This window comes from Sesamum indicum, linkage group LG6 (genome assembly GCF_000512975.1).
Source record: "Sesamum indicum cultivar Zhongzhi No. 13 linkage group LG6, S_indicum_v1.0, whole genome shotgun sequence".
Lineage (NCBI taxonomy): Eukaryota > Viridiplantae > Streptophyta > Magnoliopsida > Lamiales > Pedaliaceae > Sesamum > Sesamum indicum.
In genome coordinates, this window is record NC_026150.1 from 2615300 (window position 1) to 2636057 (window position 20758).

Below are 20758 nucleotides of genomic sequence, written 5' to 3' on the forward strand. Positions count from 1 at the left end.
TTATACGTCAAATTTTAATATTTAATTTAATTAATTAATTTATTTATTAACTTTCCACCCATCAATTTAACTTCCTACTTCCCTATTATCTTTCCATAGTTTATTCTTTTTTTTTAAAAAAGAAAAAGTAAAAAAATTATTCATTTTCTTGTAACTATTTTTTATAGATTTAATATTAACTTATTATTATTATATATATTTTAAATAATATTTATAAAAATTACACATATAAAATATATTATTAATATATATAAAGTGTTTTGCAGATACTGCAAATCAGGAAAATTGCTTGCATTTTTTCGCGTATAAATGCTAAAAATATGGGTATAGTTTAGGCAGATATTTTTGGTGTGACCAAAACATCAATACGCAGATTCGTTCCTTAAAGGGGGAAAAAAGCGTTGCTCTAAAGCTAGCTACTACTACAAAACCCCATCAAATATCATACTACTACTACTACTAGTAGTGTATGTATACAGGAAGTTTCTGAATTCGATTTCGCCGTCCTATCTACGCTCTCACTCTATTCGTTCAGGTACATCCGGATCTGTATCTCTCGCGTTTTCTCCGCCAATTTTATGCATGTAATTGTGCAGTTTCATAATGCGATTCAATGCTTTGTCGGTTGTTTGGTAGGTTTAGTTATTTGTTGGTTTTCTTAGATGCGTGATTGCTCGTTGAAATTTGTGTTGATGAAATAAACAATTGCGAGAACATCGGAGTGGATCAACTGTAGTCAACTCAGTATTTGACTTGAATTACGGCATCGGAGATCAGATTCGTTTTTTTGAATTTCTTTGACTTTTGGGGTCACTGGTGGCTTGTTTAGTTTTTGTTGATGCTCTAGATCTAGGTTGGGAGTCAATGTCAGGCAGTGATGTTTTTTTTTTTCTTTTTTGCCTGCTGAGGAAATGATTTTTCTGGTATTGTTCGATTCAGTTCCGTATCATGTGTGGTAGGAATGGAATTGACGATTGTATGAGTGCTGTTTAAATGGTGGTATGTTGGATTGGAGTTCTTTTGGATCCTGAGTTTCTACGACGAATCCTATTCCTTTAGTTTGTATCCGGATGGCAGAATGATTTAAGTTGGCAACTTAGTACAATTCAGGGAGATAATTTTTTGTGATTTATCCACTTTGCTGGCTTGTATTTCCAATGGTAAAATTTGGTCTATTTATTTGTAGATTTTCGATATTATTCAGTAGAAATTAAAGCGTGAGAGAAGTCTGTTTCTTTCCTTTATTCTTTCAAATCCAGGATCCAACAGACTCCATTTTTTTTTCCATTATTTTGAAAGGTAACATTATACAATGTTTGCAGTTAAGGAGAAAATGGAAGGGACAGTTTTCGCCCCTGCATTGGATGGAATGAAGCATGTTAAGTCAGCAGATGGAGTAATCCTGACTAAGCCATTCTTGGATGTATGCAAGCTTATTTTACCTGTTATAGGTAATCTCTATTGAGTTTATGGAAGGATCCAATTTAAATGTCGGGTTCTTTATTATGGTCATTTTTCATTTTTGCAGAAATTACAAACTGTGTATCATTATTATTGTCTTTGCTCCCTGGCCATGCTAGCCTGACCCATCAGCCTTTAGGCAAAAGTTTCATGAGTGACATCCTCCTTTTGTGTGTGTTTGGGGGGGGGGGGGGGATGATAAATTTAATGTTATTTGGAGTGACATCCTCCTTTTGTGTGTGTTTGGGGGGGGGGGGGAGATGATGAATCTTATGTTATATGGTTATATACAGTCAAGCATTTAAAGTTGTTGATTCGTTTTTCCTTTTCCTACCCTTCACCTTGGACATGTAGTAATAATCTTGAGTTCATAGCTAAAAGTGGATGTAATAAGCAACTCTAATTTGTTATAAATCAGGACTCTAGATGAATGAACTTTTATGTAAATGTTGAGCTGCCATTGAACCTGGAAGCAATATGTGAACTTTTGCTTTGTTTGGGAGGTAAGTATCTGTTGATGTGTCTGTTAAGTCTCATGTTTGTCGTTTCTCTGTTAGGCACTGTATTCTCACGAGTCTTCCTGAGGTCTGAGATGTCTACTAAGATTTACATTTTCCTGTATGTTCTTATATGGGTTAGTTCTTTTTATAAATGTGGGTGAACAGATTTAATGAATGAGGCTCATTTTACTGCTCGTGCACAGATAAGTTTGGAGCGGCTATGGCACTTGTGAAATCTGATATCGGAGGCAATATAACTGTGAGCAACTTACTTCTTCCTCTGCATATGATATACTTGCCCAATGTGTGTTATCTTTTAATCAGCCTAACTGGCCTCACACTGGGGTATCGTTCTTGAGCATATTCTTAAATCAAAATGACACCCTCACTTCTTGTAATGTAGAGGTTGGAGAACAAATACTTGACCAACCCAACAAAGTATGAACATTTATACAGCATGGTACAAGAAGAAGTTGATGCTAAGACTGCTAAAGGCTCATCTAGTTGCACCAATGGTCTTTTGTGGTTGACAAGGTAGAAATGAGCTAAAGCTATGTCTCTTTGTATTAATGCATAATCAATTTTCTGTTGCTCGTATCCAATTTTACGCACATGCATGCACGTGATTTGTAAGTTCTTACTAAAACAAGCATCTGTTGCTTGACAGCAAATGTAAACCATCATTGTGTAACTTGTAGGGCTATGGATTTTTTGGTGGAGTTGTTTCGGAATCTAATTCACCATCAAGACTGGGCGATGTCTCAAGCTTGTACTGATTCATACAACAAGACTCTGAAACAGTGGCATGGTTGGCTAGCCAGTTCAAGCTTTACGGTGAACACTCATAAGCACATTATTTCCATTTAGAGTGGTTGTGATCAGGGATTTAGTAAAGGAGATCAATTAAGGTGGCAATGGTGACATGCGAGGAGCGTCTAATTCACAGTCTCAGTTTTACTGTTCTCTGAGAGCAGCACTACTTTTCAACATCAAAACACACACCAACAACCTTGACCAAATATATAATTTCTTGGTTGAAGATACTGAAGTTATAGGGCATCTTGATATTCTTCTTCATGGATATAACTGTGTCTAGAGTTGAAACAATACAAGCATTTAGCATTGCATTACAGTTAAAGCCCTTCTTTATGCATCAACTCATGAACAATTAACTGCATTCTTAATCATTCTCTAGAATTTGCTTTGTTAACTTTTATCAGGAGCTCATACATCATGTCGGACTGCTAGCAATCAATGTATACTCCAAATCAGCCTTTGAAATGCTTATCGTAACTGAAATTACAGGTTGCTATGAAGCTTGCTCCTGATAGGACAAAGTTCTTAGAAGTCGTAGGGGGCAAAGGTGACGTGAATAGTGATATCGAAAAATTCTGCGCCACTTTCGCACCATTTCTTGAGGAGAACCACAAGTTCTTGGTAAGATCTCTGGCGGACATCTTCATGTTTTTATCATTAGATTAGTTTTTATTTTCCCCCTCTTTCAGACTCTGATATCTGAATATGATTAGTAAGGCTTAATTCAAATACTTTATGTTAAGTAATGGGGTAGGCAATCTTCAAAATTGGTGTAAATAATAATTTATTTATGTTGACCTTGGCAGGCTAGCGTTGGCATGGATGGTCTCAAGTCATCATAGATGACGAACGAAGACTTGTTAAAATCCTGGTTTAATCTTATTCAGTATCAAGCAGTATGCCTTGCTAATAAATCAGAAACAAAAAACAATTTATTTATGTACTTTTGACCCAAGAACTTCTATACATGGCTTTCTTTTGTAAATTCATAACCCACATCAATTCCAAGGTTAGCAAGAAGGTGAAGTTGGATGTTAGAACCTGCTGTTCTTTTCTTCTGCTATACAGTAATTCTTTAATCACTATCTAGTGAGTTTGTTGCTTGGGTTGGTCCCATCCCTCTGTAAATGCAGCTTGTTATGCTACGCTGGCAGTGGCAGCAAATCTTGCTTCATTTCTCTGGCTAAGTGCTGTTCATTCTTCTTTGGGTATGTAGATAAGATCACGCAGTTATACATAATGAGGCCAAAAAGGTGAGAAGCACTAATTATGCGGTGGTTTGATAGCTTTCTTTCATGATCAACTTTTAGTATTCTATCTATCTATATTATTATAACTTTGTTTTCTGGAACACTATCTATATTGTTATAGAAGTATGTATATTGTTATAGAAGTATGAGTAGGCTAAAAAGGTCTCTTTCATTTCTTGATTCAACAAAACTATCCTTATAATAATGTTAGTTTTAGTGGTATTTACGTAAAATAATACTATTGTTATTTTCTAAAACTCAATTTTGATAGTATCTTGATTAATAAATAAATTAATTGAAATCATTCAACTTTAACAATCTTGTAATAAAGTTTTCAAAAATCATTCAACTATTTTTAAATTCGATTCTGACTGTACTAAATTCATCTCTTAGATTAAATAAATTTAAATAAGTATTTTATCTATATTTGTTTAGCACATTTGTATGTACTACTGTAAGACCATAAGCATGAGAAAAGAATTTATATATATATATATAAAATATTTTTTAACCTTTTTCAAAAGACAAGTATTCTTACACAAGCAGTCATAAAAACTTTCACCTGAAATTCTTTTGGTTAATTACTTAAATGTTTAATTATTATAGAAAACAATCTTCATAATTCACTCGAGGAGCTAAATGCATAAATATGAGGTTGGAGCTCATTTTAGCAATCAAGTTATGGTGTCAATACTTTTAATTCATCAAAAAGATTCGTTAAAATCTTTTACTTATTCATTCTATTTATTTAGATCTACTTTCTTTCATACATAGATACTAATAATTAGAGTCAAGAAAAATCATTATATAACAAGTATAAACGTCTTTAGTATGTTAACATCTAGTCCAAGGATGGAGAAAGAACAAATAATGCTTTATTAAAAAATAAATAAAAAACGCTCGTGTATTTTACTATATTGTATGAAATTGTAGATTCTTGCAAACAACACACGTCAGTATGTTGATAATTTTGATCTTTTTTTGGATTTAGTTAAAACCTTCAAGTCTATGGTGCAATTCCTCCCAAACAACAAAAATGGAAGTAAAATAGATCAAAATACGAATGATAAGAAATCAAAACCGTGGTACATTACCCGCGATCATAGTGAAAAAACAAATATGTTTCTTGGTTCTAATTGACCATTCTATTTTTTCGTCCTCTCCATCCCTACTTTTTTCTTTCCATTTTCTGGGATAAAATTGGTGCCTTACTTTCCTAAATATTCGACGGTGCTCTGCTGTTGTTTCAACGATGCATGAGGAACCAAACCAATCATTGCCACTGAAAACCAAAGGTTTCGCATTCACACCACCGCCCCTCCGATTCTACCCATCACATATATTTCTCATAAAAATTAAACAAAACTTAAAAAAAAAAAAAAAGAGTCAACCAAGCCGGAGAGGAAATTCAGATATCTTTCTCCTCTTCTTGATCTCCTCTCTTTTGAACTTGAAGAATCCATAAGAAAAAAAGGTTTATGACTTTCTCGAGTATTTGGTGCAGACATTACAGTTATTTCTTCTTACATTGCATGGATTGAATTGTTAAAGTCTATGGGATTAAACTGAGTTCCTTACAAGGGTAGGTTTCTTCCATTACAAAGAAGAAAGAAACGTAACGATGTCGACTAAGGTGAAAGGCCTCTTCAAAGGCCTCAGATACATTTCCCAGATATTCGGTGAGTATTTCTTAGTCCATCCATCCACTCTTCTTCCCTTTTGTCTTTGTAATAAAATCACAGTTGAGGTGCCGGTTTTCGTGATGTAGAGGAAGACAAAGAACAAGACATGCAGATTGGTCTTCCCACAGATGTAAAGCATGTCGCTCACATAGGATGGGATGGACCGTCGGTTGATGCCCCAAGTTGGGTAATGTCCATCCCTTTCCTCATCACACCATACATTCATTCGGACAAAACATTTCCTTAATCCTTTTGTTGCTCAAATTGTTGTGCAGATGAAAGAGTTTAAATCTGCACCGCTCGAACTCAATGGAGAAACTAGAGAGGACCCTGATATCAAATGGGTTTCTGAAGGTTTGATCAATTCTCATCCTCTTCTTTCCTCCTTAATACATAGCATTGTCTTACCAAAACGACACGCTTGCTCATACGATGAACGAAGAATCAGACGACGAGACATTTCATTCGTGTTAGAATTTTGATTGTTGTAGATTCAAGGAGAAGCATCAGATCAACAGATTCTCCGGGAAGTGACCCCCCTGAGGCGCCAAAACCCTCCAGGCGCCACCACTCAGCAGACGGCAGCCCTGGTGGCTCACCAAAGAAGAAAGATCCTTCTACAAAATCAAGGCAACCTAAGAGAAACCAGTCCACTACGACGGAAGGCAGCACTAGGTCCGCTCGCCAGCTACAAGAATCAAGCCAGGGGTCCGATTCACCATCAAGGCCGGATATCCCCAAGAAAACACGTAGAAAGAAGTCCAAGGAGGCGGTCAATGGTGGTGGATCAACTCGATCAAGATCCAAACTCAACTCCAGTGCCAGCGCTTCTAATGGGACATCCGATGCTGGACCCAATAACGAGCAATCAGATCCCAACCCAAGTGTAAATGATAATGAGAAGGAAAGAAGAGTAATTTCTGAAGAGTAGAGATATATGTTGGTTTTTTGTTTGCTTTGTTTTGGTTTTACATTTATCCATAATCATTTCTGTTTTTGTCCTAGATAGCTAGAGAGCTCACTCAGTCGAGGAAAATTTTTTAGACAACCATGATTATGATGATGATGATGATCCCTTGTGTAAACCAACCATGAACTTCTGTTCTTTTTTTCTTTTTTTTTTTTTTCTCCCTTTTCCCCCCTGAATCTCTGTTCTTATTTGGAACTAATTATAGAATCAGAACACATCTACTAGCTTCATTTCTAATATGATTGCCATGAATGTGGCTTTTGTTTTCTCTGAGGTTCTTGCACAACAGCCTGGAATCCCTTCATATTTACATTTCAGAATTCAGGAACAATTCATGTGAATATTAATGTCAATCAATCCAGACAGAACTGCCCACTAGATTGTCTGAATAAAACAGTTCCAGAAAAGACCAAAACTGATTTTCTATCAACAATTCATCAAGTTTTTTGGGCAATTTTTATACATCTCAAGAAATATGTAACATGTTTCATCTCAACAACTAGCACTCTAACTCGCAAGAAAAAGACAAACACAAAGAAGCAAAAGCCCAATAGGGATAATTGCCATTAAAGAAGCAGCATGTAGGGTTGGACAAGAATTCACATCGAAAAGGGCAGTTTGGGGAATATCTGGTTGTCTGCACACTTTCAGCTGTCCCAGTCTACCACTGATCTTGGCAGACCTTAAGGCCTGATCAATGCAAAGGTCTGAATTGCCCTCCAACTTCAGCTTTCCACCTAATTTGGACAGAAAGCCTGCAGAAAATGGGAGTCTCCCACTCAAATTGTTCTTCTCCAAATTCAACTCACTCACAAACTCCAAATCCTCGAACTCCTCAGGAACAACCCCTTCAAGCCTGTTATTATCTAGCCCTAGATAACACAGATTTCTCAAATGTAACCCCATTGATTTGGGAATATCCCCAACAAGTCCCACACCTGAAAGCCCAATTCCCTTAATACCCCCAAGATTTCCCCATATTTCCGGGATCTGCCCTCCGAGATAGTTCCCACTCAAATACAGTTCCCTCAAACTTGGCATCTCAGCCAAGAACAATGGCACCCCAAAATTACCAAAGCTGTTGTAACTCAAATCCAAGAACTCCAAACTCTTCAAACCCTTCAAGATTTCAGGTATTCTCCCTGACAACCCATTATAGCTCAAATCAATCTTTAACACCTCGCTCAAATTTCCAATGGATTCTGGAACTTTTCCCTCCAACCCATTATCACTTAAATCAAGAACCCTCAGTTTCTTCAAATTCTGAAAAGCAGCCATCAAAATCTCACCTTTGAACTTGTTTCTTGAAACTGTGAGCTGCTCAAGATTGACCAACTGACCAAACCCATCTGAAATCCCGCCAGAAACACCACTTCCTGTCAAAACCAACCTCCTTAAACTCCTCAAGTTACTGATTTTTCCATCCAGAGACCCAACCAATCCTGGGTTTTCAACAAAATCACAATGGCGAGAAATCTGGAAATAGGACTTGTGTTAGAGTGAAGCATTTGTAGAAAAAGAGCTTCCTGAGATGGGAAAGCGGCACAAGCAGGGAAGGGTCGAGGGTAGAGTTGGAATCACAGGGCGGGTTGGGGGAATAGTCTGAAACATATCCAAAGCTGAGCTCCGTAACATGGGGTGTCCCGGGGCCGTCCGACGAGGCGGCGGAGTCAGAGAAGTAGTCGCAGACGACGCCATGAGGGGAGGAGGAGCAGAGATCGTCCGGAAATAAGGAGCGCCATGGTATTCCAGAGTTGACAGACTCAAGAATCCGGTAAACCGATTCTTGCTCCGCCGCATCGAGGGGCGGCTGTGAAACGACAAAACTGGAGATGAAGGCGGTTGTTGTGAGAAGGGAGAGCAAAGCGACAGTGTGAGTGAATCCCGCCATTGGAGTTGGGAGACTGAAAATGGTATGAATGTTTTTTAAGAGAGATCGCGAGTGGCCTTATATGGGGGTCGGGGGGGGAGTAGGGGGTACAAGAGGATGTTTTGTCGAGAAAGGTAGAGATCAAAAGGACAAAGTTGTTTGCAGAGATTTGTTTTGCTGATTCCTTGCAACACTGTGGAATGACAACTTTGTCCTTATTGTTGTCTGTCATCTACGCAGTGGTGATATTTAGCATACAAATATAGTACACCGGTTTTTTAAGGTTAATTGCATGAAAAGGACCTTTACTGTTGAAATTTTTTTATTCAATTCAAGTTTAAAAAATAATAAATTTATATACACTTGCTCTATAATATTCCTCTTATGACATTTAATATTCCTATTTTGCTTGAATTCAAGTACGTTATGATAAATTAAAATTGTATTTTGTATCATACTTTATGTATAAATAAATATCTATAAATTAAATAACTTAAGTTTTATACACATAATATATATATATATATAAAATATAGCACCAACTCATGATAAAAAACTTGGATTATTATTAGTATTACTACTACTACTACTATTATTACTACTAAGCATGTTTGCCCTTCTTAATTTTTAGTCCGTAATTTATAAAAATAATACTTTTGATCATCATCTACTATTTTGTATATAATTTAATAACGTAGATCGCATGTCCAAATTACGTATAGAAAACTGGGTTGCATGGGAATGGGGGAGCGAAATGGATAATGATGGGATCCATCACATCACATCTATTGATCTAAACGCCGAAATATCCAACGGCTCCCATTAATTCGGTGATCCTCTTAAATAACCAGCAGGTAATTAATTGCATTATTCTCTTTCTTGTCCTTTTTCTTAATCAGCACAAAATGTTTAAAAAAGGCAGCCCCTACCTGTTATTCCCCATTCTACCCTTCCAAATCAACAACTTGAATAATTAATATCTCCTAATCACATGATTACCAACACTTATTTTAATTTTTCTTTAATCCTATTGTGATTATGAGTTTGTTTTTGGAGAATTTTAAGTTTTAATTTTTTCGTTCGCTTTGGTTAGCGCATTCTCGAGCCGATTCACTCTCCTTTTATTATGCACTTGGAGACCCATCACGTCTTATAAATCTGTAGTTACAATAGTTGATCGAATAAGAAACAATTTTATAATGTCGAGCAATTAAGCGAAAACGTAAATCTTATAAAAATATTATTATTACTTTGAAACTTATTTATATTCAAATATTTTATTGACTTAGATTAATTAATTATTTATTACACAATTATTGATATTTAATACTAAAAAATTTAACTATTTCCCCTATTCGTAATAGAATAGAAAATCTAACAATTTTTTTTTTGATAAAGTAATGAAAAGAAAAACACAGAACTGGCACTGGCCCTCCCTAGTGAGCTACAAAAGAGCGCAGCGGCGGAGCCGACAGCGACACTGCAGCCGCCGCCGGCTTCGCCCTTCTGTAAATGAGAAAGCGACGCGTAACTACTTAAAGCATCTACGTCCACGTGTCGTTCTTTCATTGGGTGGACAGGGAAGGAGTACGGAGGATCCATTTGACAGAGCATGCGAATTCCATTTCCGGGTCTTATATTCCCCATATTCCTCACTGTCGCGTGGGACCCATTCTTCTGCTTTTTACCCTTTTGCCCCATTTTAAACCTTTTCACCTTTGCTTCAAGAATTTGTCTTTGCTTCCTTCCCTTTTCTTAATTTCTTTCACTGTAATAGAAACTAATGTCAGAGGGGAAATTTTTTCAACTACGTGAAAATATAATAAATCATAAATTGCATTTTTGGGTGACTTTTTTTTTCTTTTTTATAAATTACAATAAATTCTTCTAAATTTATCATAAATTTTGAATATCTCTTGTTATTTAAAAAAAATATAAAAATCTCTTAAAATTAATAACCGTCTAACAAATACCCCATTGTAACAGCCCATTAAAAAATAATATTTGTTAGACAATCGTTAATTACAATAGACTATTTGCAATTTTTTAAACAGCAAATATATATTTACAATTACGATAAACCACAGAAGAGCCTGTTGCAATTTAATTTATTTTTTCTGCACTTTCGATTTTATTTATTTCAAAGTAATTATTGGAAATATATTATTTTCGTCCCTAAAGTTCAGTATCGTTCTTAAAATTTTAAATTCGCTAGCATTGTCTCTCCAAAATTTCTTACTTAAAAAATCTTCCATTTTTCGCTCTTTCTTTGAAAAATGAATTGCGAAGAGTTGCATTTGGTCACGAGGAAACCGTCTCTCCAGTCACTTAATTTTAGCAAATAAAAATTTAAATGATACGTACTTATCAAGTACGCTTCAACTGCTAGTATAAGTTCAATGTACGGGCATGATTCGATTATGTTTAAACGTCTGTTCATGAATTTTTATGTTTTTTATTCGTATACCGTGCATTACATCATCAATATATTCAAATTTAATAATTAATTCAATACATCAATAATTCAGATCAACAAATATTAAATTAATACATCAGTAATTGAATAAGTTAAAACAAGACGAAAAAATAACAAATTATTATATAAATATAGACATACATTTATATTCATACAACTCAAAACTCACAAGGGAGGATTGAATATCATATAAAGTGAATATGGTATAAGTTGGGCCTTGATAATGTTTGCAAGCCCATTTTCATGATCATACTATGAAAACAACTAGCCCATGACTTTGAATTGGGCCGGGCCTAACATGGATTTTTTTCGGGTTGACCCGAACTCGACTAATTGAAGACAAAACGACAATCTAATATTAAATAAAAAGATTTTAATTAATACATAAAACCACGTAATTACGAACTCAAAATGAAATAATTGATAATAAAAAAAATATTAAAAATCAAGGAGACAAAAATAATCATACCTTAACTTATTATGTTCTTCTTTTCTGTTTGTTATGAATTTGAAATATTTTTTATTATTTGAAATAATAGATAAACACAAAATTTATAATTAACACATAAACTATACATTTCATGAACTCACGAAAACAAAATTTAATAATAAAAAAATTAAAAAGAAAAACAATGAAAAATGTTTCAAACATATGAAATTTCATAAAAATTAATATTAATATGGTAAATTATATATTTAATTGTTAGATTATATTTTGTATAATTAAGTGCAATAATTGACTCGAATGCATAGAGCACATAAATAATTCAATTTAAAAAACAGTTACATATTGCAATTTAAGCATCGCTTCAATTAATGAAAACAAATGAGAAAAAGAGTAATTTAAATATCTTACGTTTTTTTTTCTAAAAGATACAAACTTCTTATTTATTAAGGATTATTATTTATCCTAAATATTTTAACAATGCAAGTTTTGAAAAATGAAATGTCCAATTTTCAAGACTTATCAAATTTAGTATTTCAAAAATAAGGGGGAAAGAAATAGGGATTTCTCTCTTCTCTGTAGAAATTAAATCCCACTCTCCATATTTCTGTAAGTCGAAGCCAGATAAAAATAATATAAAGTAAGTAGGTCAAATGGACTATTTATATGCTATTGCAGGAAGAAGGGTCAATTTTTTCTCTAACAAAAAATACTTAACAGCCACGTGTTCGGTACGTGACATACACTATTAAATTGTTGGTGGAAAAAGTAGATGAAGACAAAAAAAAATCCTAACTGTTTTAAGTTACGGGACTAAATATATTAATCATTTAATATATGGGACCAAAAATGAAACATGCCTAATTTATGAAATTGAGAATGCTATTTTCCCTAATAAAAAAAAACTAAAAAGTTTAGAAGTTAAAATTGTGCATCTTGATCAAAGGTGCCCTTCAATATATATATAACTATTAATTTGTGGCACACCTATGTGTGTGCAAATTCTAATATATATTGTTTGAAACAAAATACATTTAAAAATATTTATTATTTAATAAGTTATATGTAAAATAATAAGTTAATACAAGAAAATGATACGTAATTTTGATCTCATAAATTAGGAAATATTTTTATCAAAATCAAATTCGACTAAACAAAATTCATTTTATCTGAATTTTACACTAATTATAAAAAAAAGTATATTACACGTGTTATATATTAAACTGAATTTTACACTAATTACATAAAAAATATATTACACCTGTTATATAATTAATTTAGATTAGATTAAACTTAATTTAGGTTGAGATTTTTGGATGGATTAGTTGATTCTTAACGGAAAAGCCGCCAACCAAATTTCATCCAGAAGCCGACAGATGAGAAACGCTACTTTCAAGAAATGCTCATCATACATATCTTTGCAAACACACCAAGACTATAAGTTCACGTCGTCAAATCAAATTCTCATAGAATTTCCGAAGTCCCACTTCCACTTTGGAGACATTATTGTAGTGAAATACTATAATCATATCAGAATTAGACATCATCGTCATCATCATAGAATAAAATAAAAAGGAATAGCAGAGCAGAAGATAACGGGTCAGTAATGAAGGGAGAAGAGCCCCATCTCTTGTTGAGGGGAGGCAGGAGGAACTGCTCCAGCTATAGTCATGGCTTCTCTTCATCTCAGATCCAGTCACTGGCTGCCATTTGTCAGACCCTTATTCCTCCCCTCCCACTTGATGATAATGACAATGATGACGCCAATTTGCTGCACCAGCCTAATCACTCCTTCTACAAGTCTTCAGGCCCTGATGAGGTAATGTTTTCTGCGTGCTTACGGTTCCTGATTCGTTTCGTTATGGTTTATAGCGCTTCATAGTGTTCTTGGCTATTGTAGTTCTTATATTACGAATGAGACCTGATTCCAGCGGCGAATTTGACAGAAGCTTCTTCCGTGCTTTGTCTCGTTTCGATGTTGATTATTGTAGGATTGTACGTTTTGATGAAATATTCATTATTAAAGGAGGATCTTTAGTGAAAGTTGACTTGAGTTGAAGTATAGATTCTGCAGTGTTGTAGACTTTTTGTGGATTTTTCAGCTTATTGGGCACTATGCATGCTTCTTGTGCGAAATGGTTTCATGTATTCTCAGTTCTTGGTCCTTGTAAATTAATAGGTGGCAGAGCTATTGGTGAAGAGGGGGATTCCGGCAGCCGTGTTCATAGTGAGCTTAGTGTTAAAGTTTCTGTCAAGCAGACTGGGAACACTTTTGCTTTGTGGGTGGATTTGTTTGGATTGGAAGTGGCCGTTTGTGCACAGTTTCTGTGAATTAACCTTGAAGAAAAGGGAAGCTATTCTTCAGAAATGGTCTAGAGAAACTTTGTTCCTGCCTTTAAGAATAGCTTTCTTGTTGCTGAAAATCATGTGCCTCTTTGTCTTTTTCTCTTGGGTAATACTTCTGATCCACTGATCTTTTCTCCCAAGTAAACGGGGGCTTGCTTTATTGATTCTTATATTTCTTAGGAACCCTTTGTGCTGCAGACTGATGAGAATTCAAGTAACCCTGCTTGGGAAGCAATTGGATACCAGGTGGAGGCCATCGAAAGAGAGACGAAGCGCGAGAAAGAAAGGCCACTTGAAAAAGGTATTATCGAGATTATGAATGAAGATGAGTTGTCCCTAAAGAAATCCCTCGTTCAAAAAGGTATAAACATTGCTGAGGATGAAAATGAAAATGTGTATAAGATCAAATGCGATGTGGTGATTATTGGATCTGGTTGTGGGGGAGGGGTTGCTGCAGCGGTTCTTGCAAAATCAGGCCAGAAAGTGCTGATCCTGGAGAAAGGTCACTACTTTGTCCCAGAAGATTACTCTGGTCTTGAAGGACCTGCTTTCTCTGAATTATATGAATCTGGTGGGATGCTAACAACTACAGATGGGAAAATAATGGTCATGGCAGGAACGGCGCTTGGTGGCGGTTCGTCTATAAATTGGTCGGCTTGCATAAGAACTCCAGATTATATTCTGAAAGAATGGTCTACAGAAAATAAGATACATCTCTTTGGCAGCCATGAATATCAATCTGCTGTGGATGCTGTGTGCGAGAGGATTGGTGTCACTGAAAATTGTGTGCAAGAAGGATTTCAAAACCAAGTTCTTCGGAGAGGTTGTGAAAATCTTGGCCTAAAAGTTGAGCCTGTGCCAAGAAACTCATCGACTTATCATTACTGCGGTTCTTGCTGTTATGGCTGCAGAAGAGGGGATAAAAAGGGAACTGACTCCACTTGGCTCGTTGATGCTGTCAAGAACAGTGCAGTAATCTTAACTGGATGTAAAGCTGAAGCACTCATGCTTGTTACTGACAACAAGGAAAAAGATCGAAAAAGATGCCTTGGAGTGATTGCAACTGCTGAAAACAAGAACATCAGGAAGAAGCTTCAAATAGAAGCAAGAGTGACTGTTTCTGCTTGCGGTTCTCTCCTCACTCCCCCATTGTTGATATCTAGTGGACTGCAGAACAAGAACATAGGCAAGAATCTGCATCTCCACCCTGTTTCATTGGTTTGGGGATACTTCCCAGAATCTTTAGTAGAACTCAAAGGTAAAAGCTTTGAGGGTGGGATTTTAACTTCCCTCCATAAGGTCCAATCTGAACAAGAATCAGATATCCAAGCTATAGTGGAAGCTGCAGCACTTGGACCTGGCTCATTCGGCGCCTTGTTCCCTTGGGTCTCGAGACGTGATATGAATGACAGGATGACTAAATATGCTAGAACTGCAGTTCTATTTGCACTACCCAGAGATCATGGCTCCGGGGAAGTGAGAAAACAAGGACACATCAAATACAGGTTGAGTGCAGTTGACAAAGAAAATCTGAAAACGGGTTTGAGACGAGCTTTGAGGATTCTCGTTGGAGCGGGAGCTGCGGAAGTGGGCACTTTTAGAAGTGATGGACAGAGGATTAGGTGTAAAGGGACTAAGAATGAAGACTTGGAAGAGTTTCTTGACACAGTTACAGCAGTTGGAGGACCGAGGTCTAGATCAGAGTACTGGACTCTTTACTGCTCTGCTCATCAGATGGGCAGCTGCAGAATGGGGGCGAATGAGGAAGATGGAGCAGTCGACGAAAACGGAGAATGTTGGGAAGCAAAGGGCCTATTTGTGTGTGATGGCAGTGTTCTCCCAAGCGCCGTTGGTGTTAACCCAATGATCACTATCCAATCAACTGCTTATTGTATCTCCAAGAGACTAGCTGACTCCCTCAAAGAAGGAAAGCTCTTGTAACCTAGGATATTTCCCACACATCAAATTTTATGTAACCAACAAGTTTGAAATAAGTTGACACATGTAATATATTAGGTTCACATTGGTGCCTTCAAGACGGACAACCACTGGTACTTTCAGTTGAACCCGGAACAGAGACATAATGGAGTTCAGAACTGTGCATGGCAATCTCATGGAAAGCAAAAAGAACACTGGTGTTCGACAGAGACCACAACAGAATTACCTGTCCTTCAGATGCATTTCCACCAACATCAAGAAAATTGGCAGCAGTTCCTCCGTGTAACTTAATTATGTCCATGGCCAATCCAGTGCCATTCACCAGTCAAATATCCATTTAAAATATTTTTGAATAAATTAAATGAATGATTCATATTAAACTTCATGATACGAAAAAACATCGAGTTTGCAGAAAGCTTATTCGAAAGAGAAGAATGCTCGTTTGGTAAAATAAGTTGACAGCAATGGAGACCACAAGGAAGACGGCATGCAACATGATGCATGTAGGACATTAGCACAATCACATACGCTTTTGATGTGAAAACAAGAAAAACCCTAATTTGGGACAAAGATCCGAATAACTCAAAAAGAAAATCAAACCAAAATCAAAGAAGGAAAAAAGAAAGAATTTTTACAAAATGAGGTAAAAATCTCAAAATGTAAAAAATAAGATAAAAAGACTGTCGAAACAAAGACACCAACAGTCAAAAAAGCAAAAGACACCAGTTGGCAAGCAATTGACCGACAAGCCATAAAACCATAGCAGGAAAGTCGAGAGCCAAAAATAGGGGAAGGTTATTGAGAGCCTTCCTAAATCCTCTTGCTCCATTGGACCTCTCGGGCCTGGTGTTGGGGCTCTTCTCTTTTTCTTTTTATTGTGAAATTGGAATATCTACTATTTAAAAACATAGATAAATATAAATTAAACAAAACAATTTATAATTAGTAAATCATATATTTCATGAACTCAAGAAACAAATCACCAAAAAAAAAAATTAAAAACCAAATCTTTTTCAAACATAGGAAATTTTATGGACTCATAAAAAAAGTGATAATGATATGGTAAATTATATAATTAATTGTTAGATTATATTTTATATAATTAAGTGGCATAATTGACTCTAATGAACAGAGTTCGAAAATATTTTGAATTATAAAAAATAATAAATTAGTTACACATCGCAATCGAATCTTTCAATACGGGGATAAAGTAGAAGAGTCGTGGCCTAACGAAGCATCCAGTAATGGAAGGACGCGAGGGTTGAACACATCTAATACAATGAACGCTAAACCTACTGTAGGACCGAACGAATCTACAATGAAGAGGTTTCCTAGCCTCAAACTTGAAAGGAATTATCCCAAATTTAGAATTGTTCATATAAGATAATCACTGGCATTATTTCCATCCACCCAGAAAAATATGAAATAAAATAATTTATCTATACATATAAAACATATACCTAATATAATAAAAAGGCATTAATCAAGATTTGCCAAATTTAGAATTGTTCATATCTTATCCATTTGTTCATATAAGATAATCACGGCATTATTTCCATCCACCCAACAAAATATAAAATAAAATAATTTAAATATATATAATATAAAATAAAATAATTTAAATATATATATATATATATATATATATAAAGATATAAACCTAATATAATGAAAAGGCATTAATCAAGATTTGCCAAATTTAGAATTGGGCATATCTTATCCACTTGTCCATAAAGATAATCCACTTACATTATTTTCACCCACCCAACAAAACATGAATAAAATAATTTATATATATATATATATATATATATATAAGATATATAAACCTAATATGTAATGAAAAGGCATTAATCAATCCTTACCAAATTTAGAATTGTTCATATCTTAAACCAAACGCATCACATTTCACAAAGAAAAAAGAAAAAAAGTAAGAAATAAAGAAAAGAAAATTAATTTAGGGGTATTCTCGACATAACAAAATGTTGGTATAGAGGTATCATAAATCGTCGTTTGTGAATAAACAAGATATTTTTTTTATAATAGTATAGATAATAAAACACTACTTCAATATAACAGTAAAATAAAAGTAAAAACATCTCAAAATTATTTTTAAAAAGTCTAAAAATCAACCATCCTAAGTTTCTATAAAATTTTGTATATTCTGATAACAAAGAATTAAAATATAACCAATCAAAATAATACATACATCGAATAATGTCATAAATTACAATATATAAAAATATATTAAAAAATACCAAATTACATTATATCCCCCTGTGTTATCTTAAAATGGCTGAAAAAACCCTTGAGTTTTAAAAATAAGCTAAACAGGTAGTTGTGATTTAAAAAATCCTGCGTGAACCCCAATTCTGCTACAGTAAAACCTCTATAAATAAATAATTTTGGGACCATGAAATTTTATTAATTCAGAGAGATCTTAATTTATCGATAGATTAATATTTTATTAATTAAAAGAGAGACTTTTAAATTCAACAAATTTAGTACATATGTATTGAAAATAAATGAATTTATATATATTTCATTAATTATATTCATGCATCAACCAATTCTTTGTAACTAATTAAATATATTCATGTATAATATCAATTCATTGTATACAATTAACTATTATATTCATGGACGCATGTATCAATTCATTGGAATTACTTAAATATACATATTTACATTAATCCGTTGCACTTAAATAAATATTATAGCCAATTAAATATATTCATGCATGATGAATGAAACATATACTATATAAATCTCAATATGAAAATAAAATAATTCATAACACCCAACCATATCTTCTCATCTAAAAGGCATCGCAAAATTATCCATGAATGATCAAATGCATACAGCATTACAGATTTTATATTTTAGCAAATTACCATAATATTTATAATAATAATATTTATAAATTATTAATTTAGAGTTTTAATGGGACCTAATATTTATAAAGGATTTTTTTGAAAAATTATTATCTTATTATCTTAACGAATTTGATATTTTTTACAAAGGCCCAAGTCGGGATAGACTAAAAATAACTAATATATCCTCCTTGACATATAACATCACTCGCATTTATTCCTTTTTGTTTTGAGATTGTCTTTTATGGTTTTCTTTTATTTAAATTTAATCTCCTAAAAATATAAATAAATGTCATTCTTAATATATTTATTTAAATTAAACTACAAAAATTGTCTAAGAATTTTAAATTTTATTATTTAAATTAAATATAACAATACAAAAATTTATAAAATAAAATTCACTTTTCAAAATTCAAATATCTGTATGAATATAAATATTAATTATTTATAATAATTATATATTATTAACTAAATTTAAATATATTTAAATAAATATATTATTTACTATATATAGTATATAGATTTATTTACCATTATAAGTATTTAATACTTTTTTTTGAATTATTTTTAAGTTTGAAAAATATAAATTAATTTCTTAACTTTTTAACTTAAAACTAGAATTTCAAATTTAAGGAAAAAAAAATGACGTCGTCATCCAAATCTCCCGTCGCCATCACTAAGATCTACCCTGGTGTCATAGGCCGCACCTTGGGCTAGAGGTCGACTGTAACACTTGTTGGGGACGTGCGAGCGACTAGGGGATGTCGGCCAGCACGCAGCGATGATGGAGCGCAACCCTGTGCGCGAGTAGGAGCTTAATGTGCGAAGCAGAGTGCTTTATCCTTGGAGATGCGGGAAAAGTGCACTCCTCAGCCTTTTGAGTGTTCTACTCTTGGAACAAGAGATTATTTTTTTAAGCCTATTATAAGGGAGACATGCAGTGGTGAGCTCCAGCCAGCCCTCCCGTGCACGACGGCAGTAGCATGAGAAGACGTCTGCACTAAATGAGCATCTCTTGGGGGCATGATGGGGGCTTTCAAGAACCGGCTCTAGGCAGCTCACGAGGGGAGCGCTAGAATCCCCGAAGGGTTTGGAAACCTGACGGGCAGCATAAGGGCAGGATGGCCTACGTTGGGCGCCGAGACTGCCGAGAGGTTCCATGTGACGCGCAAGGTTGCCCCACGGGCTGCAAGATATTAGGGGCAACGCCTCTTGTGCGAATGGGTGATCAAGGCAAGCATTCCTAGACCTCGTGATCCAACTCATGGAATGCGCTATCGAGTTCTAGCCGTCCATGGGGGTCCGTTGGCTAAAGATGAGCGGTCGTGGGACAATGCCGCACTGTGGGCTTATTGTGAAGCCAAAGCCGAAAGGCAAGAAGGCATGTCGGGCATGCCGTGCGAGATAACAACAAGATGTCGGCATATTGATTGGGCCTCGGACTTATGATGTGGTCCTACTCGGGCGAGGTATGGAAGGCGGCCATGACGAGAGCGAGCGCCTAGGATGTACCGAGTGAGTGCTGGGCATGAGATGGGTGTTACGGGCGCATGAGTAGCGCCGTAATGCCGATGCGAAGCGAGGATGCTCTTTGCCATTGAGCAATGCGTCGGCAGGTCCCGAGATTGTGTGCGAGACGCTAAGGCATGAGTGTCGAGAGCCTCAGCGAGTATAGGCATTCTGAATAGGCGAGCGCAAGGGCACGTGGTGCAGCGTTGGGAGGCGTTCAGATATCGCGCTAGCGAGTTTCAGTATCGAGGACAGGCGACAGACTGTCGCTATACTTTGATATATGCGAAGGCTAGTCGAAGGTTAGGCGTAACCTTAGACGCCGCACAGGCGAAAAATATATGAGAATTACATTCAGCTGCAAGAAAGAAGAGCACGTCTGTGATACCTGGGCAAACACGACAAGTTCGGGGCCGATGTCGATGTCGGCGGCACCTCCCACAGCGAGCGGCGAGAGAGGGCAAGAGGAGGGGGTTGGTAGGGCTGGGTGGCGGGGGAAGGTGGAGCGTAGGGTGGGGGTTTAATTTTATTAAATATATTTTAAAAATAATATTTTATAATTTATGAATATATTTATAATTAGTTGACTTTAAAAAAGTAAATCTTGAACAAAGATGTCCTT

At 35.3% G+C, this 20758-nt stretch overlaps 4 protein-coding genes across 7 annotated transcripts; 3 read left to right on the top strand and 1 right to left on the bottom strand.

The window, feature by feature from the left end:
- LOC105163436 (glycolipid transfer protein 1) lies at positions 333 to 3941 on the top strand. 2 transcript variants are annotated; one of them, XM_011081776.2, is made up of 7 exons: positions 333 to 535; positions 1323 to 1451; positions 2165 to 2220; positions 2365 to 2495; positions 2660 to 2795; positions 3267 to 3398; positions 3584 to 3941. In XM_011081776.2, the coding sequence occupies exons 2-7, from the start codon at positions 1334 to 1336 to the stop codon at positions 3617 to 3619; spliced, it is 609 nt and encodes a 202-aa protein (XP_011080078.1). In that variant the 5' UTR covers positions 333 to 535; positions 1323 to 1333; the 3' UTR covers positions 3620 to 3941. The 2 variants fall into 2 exon arrangements, with proteins under 2 accessions (XP_011080078.1, XP_011080077.1); XM_011081775.2 differs by lacking the exon at positions 333 to 535 and adding an exon at positions 575 to 632.
- Positions 5035 to 6827, top strand: LOC105163437 (CRIB domain-containing protein RIC7). 2 transcript variants are annotated; one of them, XM_020694460.1, is made up of 5 exons: positions 5035 to 5501; positions 5614 to 5706; positions 5796 to 5896; positions 5985 to 6063; positions 6201 to 6827. In XM_020694460.1, the coding sequence occupies exons 2-5, from the start codon at positions 5649 to 5651 to the stop codon at positions 6638 to 6640; spliced, it is 678 nt and encodes a 225-aa protein (XP_020550119.1). In that variant the 5' UTR covers positions 5035 to 5501; positions 5614 to 5648; the 3' UTR covers positions 6641 to 6827. The 2 variants fall into 2 exon arrangements, with proteins under 2 accessions (XP_020550119.1, XP_011080079.1); XM_011081777.2 differs by lacking the exon at positions 5035 to 5501 and having other exon boundaries at positions 5508 to 5706.
- On the bottom strand, positions 6745 to 8637 carry LOC105163439 (piriformospora indica-insensitive protein 2). The gene is given in 2 exon segments (XM_011081778.2): positions 6745 to 8147; positions 8149 to 8637. Coding segments are annotated over 2 exon segments (1383 nt in total). The 5' UTR covers positions 8571 to 8637; the 3' UTR covers positions 6745 to 7186.
- Positions 12908 to 16139, top strand: LOC105163440 (long-chain-alcohol oxidase FAO2). Of its 2 annotated transcripts, none has more exons than XM_020694795.1 (3): positions 12908 to 13289; positions 13650 to 13922; positions 13997 to 16139. In XM_020694795.1, the coding sequence occupies exons 1-3, from the start codon at positions 13077 to 13079 to the stop codon at positions 15755 to 15757; spliced, it is 2247 nt and encodes a 748-aa protein (XP_020550454.1). In that variant the 5' UTR covers positions 12908 to 13076; the 3' UTR covers positions 15758 to 16139. The 2 variants fall into 2 exon arrangements, with proteins under 2 accessions (XP_020550454.1, XP_011080081.1); XM_011081779.2 differs by having other exon boundaries at positions 12909 to 13289; positions 14015 to 16139.